General features: G+C 59.0%; 1 protein-coding gene across 5 annotated transcripts in view; it reads right to left on the bottom strand.

Annotated features, from left to right (window-relative positions):
* Nucleotides 1-364: 364 nt before the first annotated feature.
* The window catches only part of CBFA2T3 (CBFA2/RUNX1 translocation partner 3), a 30,701-nt gene continuing 12,830 nt past the window's right edge, over nt 365-18,235 (bottom strand). Inside the window, exons 1-12 of one of the 5 annotated variants that reach the window (XM_027684987.1) lie at nt 18,146-18,224; nt 8,828-8,973; nt 7,366-7,443; nt 6,133-6,374; nt 5,692-5,781; nt 4,081-4,262; nt 3,709-3,965; nt 3,512-3,597; nt 3,090-3,285; nt 2,906-2,974; nt 2,517-2,707; nt 365-1,631 (exon numbers count right to left, since the gene is read on the bottom strand). In XM_027684987.1, coding sequence (XP_027540788.1) covers nt 1,332-1,631; nt 2,517-2,707; nt 2,906-2,974; nt 3,090-3,285; nt 3,512-3,597; nt 3,709-3,965; nt 4,081-4,262; nt 5,692-5,781; nt 6,133-6,374; nt 7,366-7,443; nt 8,828-8,948 — 1,812 coding nt within the window. In that variant the 5' untranslated portion in view covers nt 8,949-8,973; nt 18,146-18,224 and the 3' untranslated portion in view covers nt 365-1,331. Of the gene's footprint in view, nt 1,632-2,516; nt 2,708-2,905; nt 2,975-3,089; nt 3,286-3,511; nt 3,598-3,708; nt 3,966-4,080; nt 4,263-5,691; nt 5,782-6,132; nt 6,375-7,365; nt 7,444-8,827; nt 8,974-16,401; nt 16,730-18,145; nt 18,225-18,235 lie in introns of those variants that run through there. The other 4 variants (XM_027684988.1, XM_027684989.1, XM_027684986.1 and 1 more) reach the window with 4 other exon arrangements.

The following is an 18,235-nucleotide window of genomic DNA, read 5'->3' as shown; positions in this document are numbered from 1 at the left end:
TCATTTTTTGGACCTCTGCAAAACACTATTTACATTCACATTAGCGCACAGCACCGCTGCCTCCGCTTGGAGCCGCCGGACTTTCCGTATTGCACTCCTGTCCTCTGCGCTGCTCCAGCGAGGCAAGAATCCCAAAATAATCAATATTGTCTTGGCTGCCTCCTCGGCCAGGAAGGAGGCAGTGTTCCTTTGCCTTTTCCTTTTTTCCTTTTCCTTTTCCTCTTAAAAATCCTTGTGAAACAAATCCAACGTGGGGTGTGGGAGCAGCCCGGCAGCAAAGGGATGGGGGTCCAGCTGTGGGTGGCCCCCGACAGCTTCAGGGAGGGAGAAAAAGAAAATCTGTCTTTTAATCTCTTTTCAATTCTTTTTTTTTTATTATTCTCTTTTTTTAAATTATTCTCATTTTTTATTCTCCTTTTCCAGGGCGGCGGCGGGCAGAGGTAGAGACGTGCCGGCTCCGGCTGCGCCCACCCGGGCGGTTCTCAGCCCCATCTCCCCCTCCCACACCTTGAGGGCTGGGGTTTTATTTAAAAAACACCTTTTTTTTTTTTTTTTGCTTTATTTTAATAGAAACTCTTTAAAGCCCCCAGGGGCGTGTCCATCCATCCTTGCGGGGAGGGGAAGGAAACGACAACAGAATGAAACGAACTTTGGCAGTGGAGAGACGTTTGGATCTTCCTTGGTTTTGGATTTCCTTTGGAGCAGAGGTGAGTCTGGTCTGTTCTTGGCTAGCTAGCAAGGTAGTTACAGGTGAGCGTCCGTCACGCGTCGTCTGGTTTTTGGATTTTCCTTTTTTTTTTTCTTTTTTTTTTTCTTTTATACAATTTCTTACTTAAAGCCAAAGAGTCCGACGTTTTCTTTTTTATTTTCTTTATTTTTTTTTACAAAAAAAAAAGATAAAAAGAAAAAAAAAGGAAGAGAGACGAAGAAAGGAAGGTTCTTTCCTCCTCCAAGCGAGCTGCTCGGCAGTGCCGATGCGGGATGTGAGCGGGCTGGTCTCTCCCAGCCACTGCGTGGTGAGTCTGGAGACAAATCCCTCATCCAGAAAGCAAAAAAGGAAAAAAAAACAAAAAAAACCCTAAAATCCCAAACCACAATCCCCCAACCGAGAGAAAACCAACCAAAAAAAGCCGAAACAAAGACTGAAGAGAGAACAGAGACCGGTATTTGCCTTAACTCCACTTAAAGCCCAGTTTGAGGATCCGTGAGGATTATTTGTGAGAGCTAGAGAGGTCGTTTCGGAGGTCACACGAGTCAGGTAGCTGAGGAAATCGCACTGAGTGCAGTCCGTGGCTCTTGCAGAGCAGCGGGAGCGGGGCAGTCCGGGGGGCTCAGCGGGATGCGCTGTCCAGCGGGGCCGGGGTGGCCGGAGTGCCGGCGCGGGAAGCGGCCACCGACCCTGCCTCGCTGGGGCTGCTGGCCATGGTGGGCACCCCGTCGGGCTGGCCCGGCCCGGGGGGCAGCCCCACGCCTGCGGAGGGGGTGGCGGGGCCCGGCAGCCCCTGCAGAGTCTGCCCACAGACGTGGTGGTGCTTCTCCCAATCCTTGTGCTGGCAGAAGGAGCCGCAGTACCGGGCCGTGTTGCAGCCGCTGCAGGTCTCGCTCGCCTTGCGCCCACAGTTCCAGCAGCTCTGCAGGAAGGGGAAACCAAACCTCAGCTCTGGATCCTGCACCCCCATGACAGACTGTGCACCCTCACCCTGGAACAGGCACTCCATCATCCCAGACCATGCATTCCATCATCCTTGACTGCGCATTCCCATACCAGACCAGGCACCTCCATCTCAGACTGTGCACCCCTATCCTGGACCATGTACATCATCCTGTACTGTGCATTCCCACCACAGACTATGCACATCATTCCAGACTGTGTGCATCCATCCCAGACTGTGTATCCCCCTACCAAGCCAGGCACACTGATTCTGGACTGTACTCCCATACCCTGGACCAGGTCCCCCCATCTTGAACCATACTTCCCTGTCCTGGACGATGCACAACATCCCAGACCACACACATCATTCTGGATCCCATTCCAAATCATGCACCTCCATTCCAGACTGTGCACCCACATCCCAGACCATACTCGTCCATCCCAGACCCTGCATCTACATCCCAGACCATGCACCCCAACATGGATCATGCACCCACATCCCAAACCATGCACATCATCCTGGACCATGCACCCCCATCCCTGACTGTGCTGCCCTATTCTAAACCAGGTTCCCCCATACTGGACTGTACATCCCCATCCCTAGGCTGTGCATCCCCATCCAGGACCATGCACCTCCATCCAGGACCATGTGCCCCATCACGGACCACACACCCCATCATGGACCACACACCCTGTCCCCATCTTGGTGCAAGAACTTCCCTCTCCTCCCCATCCTGCAGTGTTGCTGCAGTCCCCCATTCCCACGCTCACATCCAGATGCTGCAAACTCAATTGCAAGAGGAGCAGGTAGGTCCCACACACCTGCGCTACCACCAACCCGTCCCCTGGCCCCCCAGTGCCCTACCTCGCTCGAGTCCTCCTGCTGGTTGATGACGGTCAGGGCATCCTCGGACGCCTGGCGCTTGGCCTCGGCCAGGGCACGCTCCATCTTGGCCCGCTCCGTCGTGATCAGCTCGTGGGCTTTGCGCTCGGCATCCGACACGGCCTTCTGCAGCTCGGACATGGCCTGGCGCTTCACCTCATTCACAGCTTCTTCTGGAAGGCACCAGCCGAGCGTGGCTGGGGTGTGCCGGTGCCCCAGCTCCGCGCGTCCCCCTCTGCAGCTGCATCCCCCCTCCCCGCAAACTCATCCCAAATTCCTCCAGTGCGGCAGCCACCCCAATGTGGTGAACTAGGGCAGAGACCCTGCCAGCTCAGCACACTGATGGGTGCTGGTGCCCACCCCACACTCACCAGCCTTCCTCCAGATCTCCTCTGGCATGTAACCGGAGAGGGGCCGTGGTGCGAATTCCCGGTGAGCGTCTGCGAAGGGGACAGGGGATGCCATTAGGAGATGCTGTCCTCTTGGAACCCACCCACCAGCAGCGCCGGACTCCCAGGAGAACGGCATGGGGCCCATGGCACCAGGGGTCAATACCTAACTGGGGTGCCTCGGGGGTGGAGGAGCTGTTGTGGGGGCGTGCAGAGGGGGGGCTGCCTTTCTTCATGTCCTCAGCGTCGCTGTAGCGCCGGATCCAGTGGTTGAGCTCCTCACGATCGGCCTCCTGGCACCGCCGCAGCACCGTCAGCGACCGCCTCGTCTTCTCCACCATGTCCATGATGCAGTTCAGCAGCTGGGGGGGGCAATATCAGGGTTGGTGGTGGGGGGGACTCTGCTGCAAGCAGCTGGGGGGCTGCAGTGCTTGGCACGAGGTGGGGAGTTTTGGCTATGCTAGGCTGTGCCAGCACCAGGGAGCAGAGGATGCTCAGAAGAAAAGCCCTCGAGGGGACACAGTGAGGATGGAGGGCAAAATGGAGGCGTGCACACACATGGGATGGGGCAAGGGGGGCACTACGTACATTGTTGAGGTGTTTCCACTCCTCTGCCCACTCCCGGTCAGTGAGCCGGTGGTCGATTACCTCCTCCTGCCGTGTCCCGTGCATGGCTGCAAGGCAAGAGTGGGGTGGGAATCAGCTCCTGGCAGCACTCATGTGCCTTCAGGGGAGTCCCAACCCCCTGTTCACCCCTCAGTGCACGGAGGGATGCCCCAGCTCACCGGTGGGCCGCTGGCGCTCACGGAGCTCCCGGGGGTCAGGGTGCCGGTAGGCGTCGCGGTAGTGGTGTGCCATGGCCATGTCCTCCAGGCGGTAGTGCTGGGGCAGGGGGGGGCCAGCGGGGGGGTGCCCCAGCCCGTTCGGGGGGTGGCTCAGCCCATTGCTGGGGCTGTAGCGCTGCGCCGGGCTCATGGTGCACGGCCGCTTGCTGAGGTGCTCGGGGTGCAGGGGGTCTCGGTCCAAACCGTTCTCTTTGGTCCTGGGCAGAGGAGAGGAAGTTGGTCCCCACCCGGTGCCCACCACCAGAGGGGATCAACCTCCCCTTTTCAGGGATGTGACCCTGAACAATCCCCCACGATGCCCCCGGTCTGCACCTGTCTGGCGTCCTCCTCTTGCCGCTCTCGCCCACCTCCAGGAGCAGCTCGGAGGAGTCGATGGGAGAGGAGGCGTTGGCGTCCAGTAGCAGCTGCTCATGCTGGGCCAGGTACTGGGCCGGGGTCTGCTTGGCCATGCGGGCACAGTGCAGCAGCTCCCGCTGCAGCAGCGGCAGGTTGGCCTGTGAGGGGGATGATAGTCCAGTCCATGGACCCGAAGCCCCCCCGGTGCAGCCCGGCTGTGCCCCAAGCCTGCCATGGGCAGGGGATGTGGGGCAGGCAGCTACCTTGCCTTTGGGGTCCTGCTCACCACCCCCAGACGACAGCCTTGGGATGCCCAGGAATCATCTGGGCTTTTAGGGGACACATGTGTAGCACTCCACAGTGTTTGGTCATGTGCTGGCACGGGCACAGCTTTGACAGAGCCCTTCTGCATCCTGGCAGGAGCTGCAGAACATCGTTCCCTCGGCCACCTCAGCCACCCTGTCCCCGTGACTGTCACCCTGGGGGCTGCACTTCTGGGAGCCCCAGCCCATCTGGCACCCACGGGGTGTGAGGATCAGCTGTGAACTCCCGTCCCACCCACCCACTGTGTTCCCCCCAGCGCTGCAGCCCCAGGATCATGTGGAGCAGCAGGAACTAAGCAGCAGAGACCCCTTTTGCCTGGTGCTCTGGCTGCCAGCCCTGGATTTCTCCTTAGGCGGCTGATCCACAGCCAAATCCCATCTGTGGGACACGTTAGCGCTCGAGCCGGAGATGCACACTGCAGTGAGCAGGGCTGGACCCTGCCTCCCCTTCCCTTTCCCGGCTGGGAGGGAGCAATCCCACAAAAACAGCAAGTCTGGGAAGCATGCCGAGCCCGGCTGGTTGCAGTTAGGATAATGAGAAACATCTGGAACGGGTGGTGGGAACAGCTGGGAGCGGGGTGCCAGGGCGGCCGGCATGGCCGCTGCGTTCTTGGCAGCGGGACAGTGGGATGGCTCCCAGACCGCCCGGAGCCACAGGGCCACCAGTGTCCACTGGGACCTGGGGGTGCAACATTCCTTGCTCCCGCAGATCCCAAAACCCCTGCAAACTGGGCAGGAGGGAAAAAGAGCTCCGCTGTCCCCCCGGCTCAGCCTGGAGCAAATGACTCCGGCAGCTCTGCGGCAGATTCCTGTGGTGAGCACCAACCTCCGCTCCAGGGGGGCTGGGATGCAGAGGTGGAAAAGGGGCTGCTTTTGCACTTTTTAGTTATTCCTTTGCTAATGAGGGACAGGTGATGCCGGGCTTGAACATCTGCCTGCAGTGCTGGTGGTGCCAGGCGTGCCAGTGCCTGGTGAACTCCCCGGAGCATGGTGACAGTGCAGAAGCAGCACGACATTAAAAGGCAAATAAAAAAAAAAAAGGTATTTTTAATGAATTTCAAATGGCAACCAGCTGGGTCGACCTCTGGTTTATTGCAACCAGCCCCAGCCCCGTGTGACTCCACACGTGTGGGGGGACACGTGTGCCTGGGGGGACACGGGCAGCCCCATAGGCAGCTGCCTGCCCTGACCTCGAAGTCACCCCAAAATCCCCTGTACTGGAATGCTGCCATGAATCTCACCATGCCCAGGCTGGGGAACTCACCTTGAGGAAGGGGATGACGAAGGGTCGCAGCGGGAAGTTGGTGGCCTCTTGGAGCTTGGCATGAAACTCCTCGATGGTTAGGGTGGAGTTCTGTGGGGACAGCCTGGGCTCAGCATCCCTGGCATAGCCCCTCGCCTGCCCTGCACTCCTGAGGGATGCTTGGCTGTTTCTCCCCCATTCCTCCTCCTCTGCCATGCTCATGGAAAATCCACTCTCAAGGGAAAACCATACTGAAGGCTTTGCTGGCAATGCCAGCAGCCAGGACCCAACCCTGCACCGTGCTGTGCAGATCCCAGGAGATGCCAGGAAAACAACACCCATTTTTCACGGATTTAGGTCACTCCACGCCCCTCTTTCCCTTTCAGCAACATCTGCATCCCAAAAGGAAAACACAGGATCCCTGGATGATGGGGGACCCCAAGGCCGACCCAGCAGACGTACCACGAGCCCTAGGACGAGGGTGCGCACCCGCTCCCCGATCTCAGGGGAGATGTCGTTCCCAAACTGCTGGAGTGTGGTGAGGAAGCGCTTGAGCTTGGAGAGCTGCCGGGCGCCACAGGCTGGCGGGAGCTGGTGGGTGGAGAGGGAGGCGCTGGAGGAGGTGGCCGGACCGTTGCTGAACCCGTTGGGGGTGGACGGAGCTCCATTGATGGCAGTCGGTGAGTGGCTGCTCCCATTCATCACTGAGGAGAAAGGGAATGGGAGGTCAGAGCAGGTAGTTGTGCCCTGGCACTGTGGAGACAAGGCTGGGATGGGACGCCCAGAGGATCCTGCTGGGTAATACTGGGTTGGCATCCCCTGGAAGGCTTTGGAATGCTGCTGCATCCCTGGGGCCACATCCTGGACTGGTCCCCAGTGCTGTGGGGGCTGGAGAGAGGGAAGGAGGGAAGGAGGGGATGAAGTGCATCCCCACAGGGTGAAAGACTGATCCAGCTTCTCGACGGTCAAGGCAGCCAAGAGAAGGGGCTCCATCCTGTCCCTCTGGGAGCTGCTCAGCACTCCCAGAGAGAATCCATGACCTATTTCCCACAGAGACCAGACTGGCTTGCAGCACGCTGGCACCTCTGTCCCTGCTGCCCAGGCAGGAAGAATGGGAGCTGCCTGGAACACCCCATTTCAGGCGACCCAGGGGGGACATTTTGGGGTGCCAACCTGCAGCATGACAGACCCCTGTCTCCTGCACCAGCCCCCCACGAGCACAGGGACCTTTCCACAGCCAGTGTGGGTGACAACATGTCACCCCTTCTCCCGAGCACGTCGCCCCACAGCTCCCGGCATGCACGCGCCTCTCCCCGCACACTCCAGGCACCTGGGATGGCACTAACCTTGGGGTGCTGTGCTGCCCACCAGCCCTGCCTGCTCTGGGGGGCTCCCGCTCGCTCTCCGGCCAGGCAGCGCCCGCCGCCCGCTAAAGAGGTGCCAAAAATAACCCGGTGGCCACAACTGCTTTTATTCCCGCGACAGGTGTGTTACTAAGTTGGACACCACACATGTCCCTGGGCCGGGATGGGGTTGGGGTTCCCATCCCCGTGACCTGCTGGGGTAGGGCGAGGGGCTGGCAACGGGGAGCACCCCCGTCCAAGCCCTGTGCCCCCCAAGGGACCCTGTGCCGTCCAGGGCAGGCTGTGGCTGCGCTCGGGTCTCTCATGAGAGCGGGTGTTTCATTTTACTTACAAAGACAGACCATCGACCATTTCAAGCAACCATGAAAACGGCCGCGAGGCAGAAACGTCGGAGGGCCAGCGTCTCGATCTGCAAGCAAAATAAAACACGCTATGATGAGAGAGCAGAGGGGGCAGCTCTCGGCCGGGTGGCCCTTGCATGAAATGCTCCTCACAGTGGGCACGGTGTGGGCACAGCATGGGCACATGTGCCCTGGGCAAAGCCACCTGAATCTGCAACAGACCCAGGTCCCTGCATCCCACTGCAGCCACAGGGAGGGTTCACAGGATGGATGCTCAGCTGCCTGACACAGTCCCCCCATTCTGTGGACCAAATGAGGTCCCTGAAACCAAGAACAACCGAAATGCCATAGTGCTCCAAGCTGTGGCAGAGAGGCTGCCTGATCCTGTGTCCTGAATCCTACTCTGGGCCAATCCCCGACGGAGAGACTTGCCTGCACCCCTGGCCCCACGTGCCAGATCCAACAAGACCTGGGCTGCCACATCTGCCACAGGACCGGGATTGAAAACCAAAACCCTTCCTAGCGCAGCCAAGCACAAGCTGATTTCTAGAGTCTGTCCAGGAGCACAGGTGGGGGGCAGCAGTTGTCAGGGGGCTGCATATCAGGGGTTGTTTTAGTGTATTTTCTTCCCCACTTTGATTTTTCTAAGCAAGAAACAGCTACGAGCAAAACCCTTGCAACACGTGTGTACCCAGGATACATCTTGATGGAGCTGGAGCAGCCACTGATGATGGCCACTGCCACTCCTGCCAAGGGGACCAGCCTTGTCCCCTGCCTGCCTGGATCCTGCCTGGCATGTCCATTGTCCACTCATGTTCCAGGATGGTGACACCAGCACAGGGACCAATCCCTGAGGGTGTGCAATGACCCCATGTACCACTTGTGCAGCCACCGCGTTGGGGTTCTCCCAGTTCAACTACAGAGACTGAGACTCCGACCTGGAGTCCCTAAATGCCACCATGCCATAGCCTGGGCAGGGCAAGGAAGTCCCTGTCACCATGGCTGGCCATGACACCACCCTACCACCACTGGGTGCCACACACAGATGGGCAGGTGGGTCCCCACGTGCCTGGAACGCAAAATGGGGACAACTCCGATCCGCAGGGACTCCCTCAACCCACAGCATCCTCCAGCCACGAGCTGCTCTGTGCCAGGATTTGATCACCGCATGGCAGGAGACCAGGATATCCCTGTCCCCAAACACCTCTCAGGACACTGCTGGCCATGGGCAGTGCTGTGATATTCCCCATAGGCACATGCATGAGCCATGGCTTGGGGGGTGCAGCCCAAGGACCTTCTCCAGCGTGAGGACAGGTGATGCCACCCCACATCACGGCCAGCACCGTGCCGGGCTCTGGGGACACTGCTGGTCCCGGGTGCAGCATATGACGCGGAGGTGAGGGGGGCTGGGCAGCCTCCCAGCCTAGCACCCCGTCCCCAGCCCATACTCACTGGTGTTTGGCGTGAAGGAGGGGTGGCGCGTGGCTCCCTGGGTGACGGCGGGCGGCGGCGGGGGCATGGCGGGCGGCGTGGACCTGGACTGCGTCTTCACGTCGGCCGGTGAGTCAGGCATGGTGGCGGCCGCGTCTCCTCGTTATCTGCAGGGAGAGGGCATGGGTGGTGAGCAGCGTGTGCCGGGATTCCCTGCAAACAGGGGCAGAGGGGACACTCAGGGACTTTGGGCTGGCCTCGGCATGTCCACTCCCGGCGTAGGATGGCACAGCTCAGGCAACAAGGACAGTGCCTGGTGTCCTGTGTGCCAGCAGCGTGGTGGGGATGGTGATGGACCTCCTGTCCTGTGCACAGTGGTGGGGACAGTGCCCTGTGCAGGGATGCAGGGTGGTGGGGACAGGTCAGGGCACCAGCCCTGCCCCAAGCTCAGGGCACAGCCTGAGTGTGTCCCTGCAAAGCCATCACTGCCACATCACAGCACTCTCCTGCCCACATTTCAGGAATTCCCAGCTGCCCGCTAACTCCTGGCTGCCTCAATCCCAGTCAGGGATCCTGGGATCACTGCGACCTGTGCTCACTGGCAGCAGCGATGGCACAACCCACACATCATGACATCGACCCACTAGTGACTGTCCTCCCACAGCCCTGAGGGGCCCTGTGAGACACCAGATCCCACAATCCAGGGAGGGCAGGGCTCCCTGCCATCACCCCACTGGGCTATCCCCAGCATCGCTGCCTCCCTCTCACCTCACTGAGCGTCCAACCCCAAGTAACACCCAGCAGCGGCATCCCCTGGGGAATCATGCCAGCACCATCCCCTCTGGCTTGCGTGGCCCCGGTGCAAGGTTTCGGCCCCGCGGCTGCCACGCCAGGCAGTGACGGGTGGCCACAAGTGCTGGCAGCTGCGGTGATCTGTCACTGCGCCCGAGCCGCCGCCAGCTCCAGCCAAAGATGGAAGCGGCCGCCACAGCCACAGCCACCCGGCTGCGGGGTCCCCGCTGCGCCCCGGCACGGCTGATAAACACTAATCTAATATGCATCCTTAATCCACGGCAACTGTGGGGAGATTAATTGAACCCAGCAAGAGCACATTGTCCGGGCTAAATAAAACCAGGGCCTCATCCCAAGCAAGATGCTATCGGGGTTGTGCCGTAGCCGGCGCCATGTGGAGGACCAGGAGATGGGAGAAGTGGTGGTAAGAGCCAAAATCTCTCGTGGTTACCATCATGCACCAACAGCCTCCTTCTAGATGGTTACAGCACCATGGATATCCCTCCCTCTCCATGGCACACCTTAATCCTGCAAAACCTGGATGTGTGTTCCCCAGTTTTCTGTTCCTCACTCCCTTCTCCCTCTCCAGCCACAGGAGAAACCCTAAGATCACACAGCATCCCTCCCTTAAAATGTCAGTTTCTTTACACAGCCTGCCAGAATAAATGGTTTGTTTTGAAAAACACCTTTTGTTTTCCTTTTCGTGGCAATGCCTATCTCTGGGCAAAGCTCCTCCAGCCTTCCAGGCTCTCTCTGACCCTCAGCAGAGCAGGATTCAGCCCCGACAGCAGAGGTTGAGTTGTGGGCACACTCAGGGCACAGAGCACGACCCTGTCTAGGTGCCTGCATCTGCATAGCTGCAGCACCTTGATCCCACACAATCCTTGCCTGCATCCCTGTCTGCATCCCTGTTCCTGTCACATTCCCAGCATAGTCCCTGCCTGCAACCCCATCCCTACCTGCATCCCCACCCTGACCCTCATCCCCCTCACTGCCCTGGCTCCATACACATGGCCACACCGAGGGCAAAACATGGATACACTCATTCTGGCACCAACACAGCTTTTCCACAGCTTCCCATCAGGAGGAAAGTTTCCATGAAGCTCAGCAAGCACTTAGGGAAATGAGGTCTGGTTCTGTTTTTTCTTGTGTTTTCCTTTTTTCTCTGAGTTATAAATTTTCCCCTAGACGTCTGCAACCCAAACACGGCTGTGCAGGCACAGGAATGGTCTCAAATCCAATGGGACAAAGAGCCTGGGATGCCCACAGGATCCAACCACAGCTGTACCACTAACCCAGGTCCTTTGCAGGATGGGATGAGCTCCATGGGGGCAAAGGAAGTTTTGGGGGGCAAAATGCAGTTTCCCATCATTTCCTCCAAACAGCGATTCCCCAATACAACTCAAACTCCACTGGAGTTTTTTTTCCCTCTATTTTTTTCTCTCTTTGGGGTAATTTGTCCCAGCCGCTTGGGGCCGTGTCTGTTTTCCTCCATCTGGTTTCCATTAGGTCTGTGCAGCCCAGATGAATAAGTAATAATATAAAAATAAAAGGATTAGTATTTTCTCCTCAGCTGGCGGGAGCGAGTGTTCCCACCCTGCCTCCCAGGGCCAGTGGATGCCGGATCCCCACACACCCCTGGTGACCCCAAGCCCCCCATTTGTCCCACTGCAGGGTGTAACCCCTGGCACTGACCCGGGCAAGGCCCCTGCTGGGGTGACACTGTCACACAGCCGGTGGGCACCAACATGCAGCCAAACATTCCAGAGGGCACAATGCACGGGATCCTGCAGGCTGGAGCCTGAGGGACAGGAGCAGTGCCTGAGGGATGGGACTGGCAGCCATCCCAGCTTGGCATCTGCTGTTTCCCACAGCCCCAGGGAGCCCATCCCACCACAAGCAGTGTCCCAGTCCCGAGTTCTGTCCTTCCCAGGCAGCACATGGGATGTGCCAGCTGAGGGTGAGCCCAATGACTGTGGAGCACTCAGGCTGGCTGCTATCCTCTCCTACTCCCTGGGGACGGAGCAGGCAGAGAACTGCCTTGGACGTGGCCACTGCAAATCTCTGGCTCCCTGTAGCCCTCCTGGACCAGGTAAAGCTGCCTGGGCAAGGAAGGGGTTAAAGGGAATTCAGCGCCCAGCATCCTTCATGCTCTCCAAATGGCCACAAATGAAATCCAGATGCTGGAGGCGACATCTCCCCAAACCAGGCTGCCTCTGAAACAAAGGCAGGGAAGCATTCCTGCTTCTCAGCTGCCGCAGCCACCAGGGCCAAGAACAACTCCCCAGTAAGACTGCAGGGACCGAGCTGTCCCAGCTGGAGCAGGTTAGGAAGCGAGTAGTGCCGGCAGCCAGGCAGCAGCGCTGGCCATGTGCACCAGCCCGGCAGAGCTGGTGGTAACTCAGGGCATCCTCATCTCCCTCCTGATCCCCTCCCTGGGCCATGGTAATGATGGGGGCAGGTGACAGCAGCCACCTTGGAGGTGGCTTAACCCCAGTTGCCTGTGGAGGGGGAGAGAGGAGGGGAGCAGCTGTGGGATGCTGACAGAGGGAGGGTTTGGATATTGGGAAGAAATTGTTCCCTGTGAGGATGGGGAGGCCCTGGCACAGGTTGCCCAGAAAAGTTGTGGCTGTCCCATCACTGAAAGTGTCTAAGGCCAGGCTGGATGGGGCTTGGAGCAACCTGGTCCAGTGGAAGGTGTCCCTGCCCATGGCAGGGAGTGGAATGAGATGAGCTTAAGGTCCTTTCCAACTCAAACGATTCCATGATCCTGTGATGATGCTGGAGAGTTGCTGCCAACCCATCACCACAGTGTCAAATATATTCATTTTAGGGGGGCTAGCAGAGAGTGATCCACACCCCAGCACTCACCAGCACAAATAAAACTGACTTTAAAAGTAAATCCAATTAATTAAACTCTCTGTCGCACTTGTAAGTGAACCCAGATTCAACCAGTCCTGGAGAGCCCCGGCAGGTCATCCTCACCTTTCCCACAGGCGTCCTGGGACATGTCCCATGCCACTGGCCCACTGGGACACTTCCCACCCACCCAATTCTGGGGTAAAGCAGGATTCCCCATGCTTGGATACACCCCAATTTGCTTTGCTCTCTGAGCAGCCCCTGGCCACACTGCCTGCACCCGCATCCCAGGAATGTCAGTGCTGCCATGGGGGGCACCATGGGCAACACTCTCCCCTGGCTCCAGGACATCAACTCCCAACAGGGACCATGATCCCTCTCTCCTTCCACCTCCTGCAGTGTGGTAGTGACAGCTCCACATGGGACATCAGCACCCACAGCCAGGCTCTCCATACCCCAAGCCCCAAAATCCTGTTTCTCAAGCCAAAACAAGCCATCCATGGACCCAAAACAGCTGGCTCAGTGCCACTAAGGCAGTGCCAGCAGCTCCTGCTCTCCCTGAGCTGGCGTGGCCAGGGGCGGGGGGGGGATGGGATAGGTTTGATTTTCCTCGAAACAACAACAAAAAAGCCAAAAAAAAAAGTGCCCTCTCTGTTTTACAAGCCTTCATTTGCTATTGTTTATGTAAACAGGTAAATTGTTTCGTATCTCAATTAAAAACATCTGCCACATAAATGAATACCAATTAACTCATCCTGTTTTTAATTACTCTGTTAATTACACACAGGCAGCAAAAAGGATGGCAGGGGAATAGGGAAAGCATGCTTACACCCCCCCTTCCCACCTTGCTCTTGGCAAGGATCCGAAATGTGCCCAGATAATGATGGATTAAGGTGGCTGGTGAAAACTGTGGCTCATGGCCAGCTCTGGCATGGCAGCTCCCTCCCGGTGCTGCCAGGGCACATTGCAGGGGGATTTCCCAGGACCCTCTTGAGAGGTTTGGAAACCCCAGTCCCCGTGGGATGCGCCAATGCCATCTGCGTCATCCCCCGTGCCGGGGCGCACGCAGCCCGGCTGGCATTCCCGGTGCTAGCCCCAAAACGTGTCTCATGGGAGAGAAACTTTGGGATGCTGGAGCACATGGGGAAGGCGGGCAGATGGAGAGGGCTTCATGTGGGCGACATCCTCATGGATCAAGTGCGTCCTTGAGGCGCCAGTGCTGCCCCTGGGAGCCCTACTGGTACCAAGGGGTGACCCCTCTGCGCGGGCACAGCAGCGGGGGGTGGATGCCATCCATGCCGAGGGACCCCATGCGCCGCCAGCCCCCCCCAGCTGCGGGAAGCCTTCCAAGCGAGCAGATGGGGCAGGGGAGCGGCGGCAGGAGGAGGAGAGCAGAAAAGGCTATTTTCTCACGCTACATATTTTACAAGTCGAACATTTTGTGCATTTCAGCCTTGCCTGGAAAAGCATCTCGGGCTCAGCCCTGGGACTCGACGGCGGAGCCTGTGAGTCAACAGCGGCTGGCGGCGACGTGGCTGCTGGCGTGGAGACGGGATGGCAAGAGGGGTCCCCACATGCACAGGGTCAGGAGGGAAGGTCCCCCTGACCTACTGGTGCTGGAGGAGCAGCAGGATAGCCAACTACACCCAGCCAAGGCACAACATCTACTACAAACTCTGCTGCAGTGTTGTGCCCAGTGCCACTGTTGGATTCACCCCCCAGCAGCTCCCAGGGTGGCACAGGGAAGTGAGCACACACAAACCATCCTGCTGCCCAGCTGCCTTACACTCCTGGAAATTAAATATACTGACTAAACACCAGGAGTAAACAGAGTGCTGTGGCCAGCCCAGCACACCTGGAGACACGTGGGCGGCACAGGGTTGGAACTGATCCCACTGGAGCTGCCCCCACCCAGGAAACACCAACATCTGGGCTGCAAAACACCTCAACTGCACCATCCCCCCATCCACCAACATGCTGCTAAAGGGGCACCCCAAAACCAGCCCGGTGCCCCCATTGCAGCACCGGGTGCTCTTTGAGGACAGGGAGAGGTTTTGGCTAAAATGCCCCAATCTGAGATTTTTGCAGCCATGTGCACAGGGATGCTCACACCCAAAGGTGGCCTTGGTGGCTGGAGCAGGGACAAGTGGCACATGGAGGGGACTCAGGGCATCCTGGAGGCAGAGAGTGGCTGGAGAAGGGAAACATTCCCCTCCACACACCCTCGCTGGCGGGGAGCTCCCTGCGCGGTCCCTGCAGCGTGGGAACGCCGAGGCGCCGCCGGCTCCCCAGGGACCCCGCACCGGATCCGGCCCCGCAGGCGCCAGGATGGTACCAGCTCCTAGGGGGTGCCGGATCCAGCCCTGCACTCCCACAGCCTCCAGGCTGCTGCCTCACCGACTCTTTGTCTATTTTTGAAGCACAGGCTCCATTTCAAGGCGATTTCGCCCATGTGAGATTGAATCAAACAACACAGGAAAAAATATTAATAAGAATTTTGCAAAATAAACAGGAAATCCCTTGGATGTTTTCTGGAAACATTGGTCAGCATCTTCCGAAGGAAAGCTGTGGGCTTGTCAAGGTGGGGTTCCCCCTGGGGAGCCTGAGCACACTGGGAGAGTTGGCAGAAAACAGCTTCAGGAAATCTAAAAATAACCTCAAACTGGTCAATGGCACTAAGGGCAGTGGTGCCAGGCAGGGGAGTGTCCTCTACGCCACCAGCCTTTTCTTGCCCCTGGCTGGCAAAAATTTGTCCCACCTTGAGGACACCCCCCCTTGTCCCCATTCAGCTGGGCAGCTAAACCCATCTCCCAAGTGAGATCCAGCTTGGAAAGCACAGGTCAGGACTGCAGCATCCCACCTCCAGTATCCAACTGCATCCCATTAACCCGAGCAGCAGTAATTATGCCCAGCTTAACCTGTGGGCTGTCCCTGGTCCCCTCCAGCACCTGGACAGCCCCATTTGCAGCATCAGGCCCTGATCTGCCCCAAACCTTGTGCTCACTGAGACTGTGCTGGTATGGCTGGAGGCAGAAGTAGCATCAGTGCTGGTGGTGGGGGCTGGTGTGTTCCTCTAGGAGAGACCCAGCTCCTGCCCTTGTGCCAGCATTCCCTGGCAGCTCTGCACTCCCTGGCTGACTCACTGGCAATCAACTGACCACCCTTAAGGGACACCCCTCTCCTCCCTGGGGGTCCGACAACACCCCAGACCCCTTCCCCATGTGGCTGTAGGGCAGGGAACATCACACAGCTGGGGCAGAGCCGAACAGCCTCCAGACTGCTCCAGGGATTTAAGCTGGCTGCTGGCGGCAATCAGAGCCGAGACCCCATTTCCACGGCAAAGACAGACACAGCACAGCCACACTGCCTGGATCCTGCCTGGGGTTTTCCACGCTTGCAAACATCCATGGCTCAGGAGCAGAAAGCCAGGAAGGGATGTGGGGGATGCCAGCAGAGACCTTTCAGCCACAAATCCCCCCTGTGGGACCTGCTAGAGCCCTCCCCGGCACACTGTGCACAGGAATATTTTTCTATCCTGCACCCTGGAAGTTTCCAATGTAAGAGGCAAATCCTGCTACCACACGAGGCCTCAATGCTGCCTGAACCAGGCACCCACCCCGTGCCAGCACCCAACACCACAGGAGAACAGCCTCTCCCCCCCTTCATCCTGGCTTGTCCTCTCCACAAGCCAACATCTGCACTCACATTTTTCAAACAAAACACACCCAACGTCTGGCTGTCCCTGGGTAAAACCTTACCTGCCGGCACGGGAAGCAGCCAGCAGGGAAGACTCCCTTGGCACAGCCAAATTCACTTCCACTTGCCTCCCCAACAGTGGAATTTCTCCCTGTGTGGAGACACTCCATGCAGGGACCTGCCTCACACACCTCTGAGGATCCAAGAGCCCACCCCAGGTGGCAGCTCGGACCCATGGGGCTCCTCACCCGAGGACTGTGGCTGTCAGCATCCTCCCCGGCTGCTGCTCTGCGCTTGCTGTGGGATTTCGGGATGGTTCCCCCGTATCTCCATGCCCTGTACCATAGCAGAGCTCACCCCGCCGCGGTGCCAAGCAGACGGATGTTTGCAGAGTGTCTTCAAGGCGCTCAACAAAGGAGCAGGGATTTAATATTCCTTTTAATTAAAGGCAGAAAAATCTCTTTGTTCCTGAACAGAGAGAAAACAACAGAGGGAAGAGCTCAAAAGCTCTTCCTAAGCTGGAGACGAGACCATCGCTTGGATTCAAAGGCACTGTCAACGCGCACGTGACCTCGAATTAAAAAAACAAAATGAAACCCAGCAGCGGCAGCGGCTCCTCTCCGACAGCGAAGGAAAGTTGCAAAGTTTTTCTTGGCTAATAGAGGGAAAAAAAGAATTCCAAGAAAAGGTGTGTTTAACTAGAGAAAGGCTCTGCAGTATCCAAGGCACCATCCAGCGGCGGGGGAATGACGGGGAGAACTGGTTGTGCTCCGGCACAGCGTCACGGAGGAGCCACGGAGGAGCGTGGGGCCAGCCTCACTCCATCGCTACGCCGGCAGAATTCCCTTGGCAAAGCCAGGCTCCTGGAGCAGGCTGCCCAGCTTAACGTGACTCCAGAGGGAAAGCAAGAGCCGGGCGGTGATCAACGGCAGTGCTGGAGGCTCCCGAGCCAGCCTTCTTTCCCAAATCCACATTCAAAAAAACATCCCCAGCACACGCGAGGTCACTGTTTGTGTCCCCACCACGGACCCGTGTCCTCGCATGTAAACACAGAACAACGCTGCCGTAGCTGGAACTTCCCAAACCAGCCCTGGGATTCCTCCCGCAAACTCTCACGAGTAGGTCAGGTCCCCCTCGCCACCAAAAGCGGCTCCATCTCTAAATCCACAGTGCAGCTGGAGCGGGATGCGGAGCCGGCGGGTTGGCGGGCGAGGAGGAGGGATGCGGGAATGACAATGAGTTTTCCCGTCGGGCAGAAGTCGGGAGCCACAACCAGGGGGGATTTGCTAGGGGGGTGGGCACAAACTCGAGTGGGTTCTCGGGGATGCTGGGCCGCCCCTCGCCGCCCCGGCGCACGGGAAGCGGCTGCCGGCGACGGGGAGGGGAGCACAGGGAGAGCGCCAGGAGCGCAGGGGAGAGGGGTCCGCACCCCGCCGCCCCCGCTGGAGCGCAGCGCGTGGGAGCGGGTCCCACGGGCAAGCGCCCGCTCTGCCTCCGCCGGCTCCGCATCCCGCTCGCCCCGGCTGTGCCCCCGCTTGCCCGGCCCCGCTCCGCCGCCAAGGAGCCTCCCCGCGCACCAGCAGCTTCCCCGATTCCAGGAGCCTCCCCCGGGCACCCGGAGCCTCCCACTCCCCTGCGCACCGCGAGCGTCTCCCGGGCACCGGGAGCCTCTTACTGCCCTGCACACCGGCAGCTTCCCCGACACCGGGAGACTCCCTCGGGTACCGGCAGCATCTCGGACTCCTGCACAACAGGAGCATCCCCCGGGCACCGGGAGTCTCCCCGACTCCTGCACACCGAGAGCATCACCCGAACACCGGGAACATTCTCAGCCCCTTTTCTCCGGGAGCATTCCCGGGCACCGGGAGCCTCCGGTTTCCCTGCGCACCAGGAGCATCCCTCGACCACCGGTAACATCCCCAGCCTCTCTTCCCCGGGAGCCCCCCGCGGGCACTGGGAGCCTCCCCGTCCCCGTCGGCAGACGGCACTTACCGTCCTGAGGTGTGGCGGAGGGGTGAGGTAAGTCCCGAGGCAGGGGCCGGCAGGAGCGGGCAGCGCCGGCAGCGGCCCCCGGCGGCGGCG

This window comes from Neopelma chrysocephalum, unplaced genomic scaffold (assembly GCF_003984885.1).
Source record: "Neopelma chrysocephalum unplaced genomic scaffold, ASM398488v2 Primary Assembly neopelma1_68, whole genome shotgun sequence".
In the NCBI taxonomy this organism is placed as follows: Eukaryota; Metazoa; Chordata; class Aves; order Passeriformes; family Pipridae; genus Neopelma; species Neopelma chrysocephalum.
Note: the sequence above shows the minus strand (reverse complement) of the source record. Positions and strands in the feature narration are given on the sequence as shown.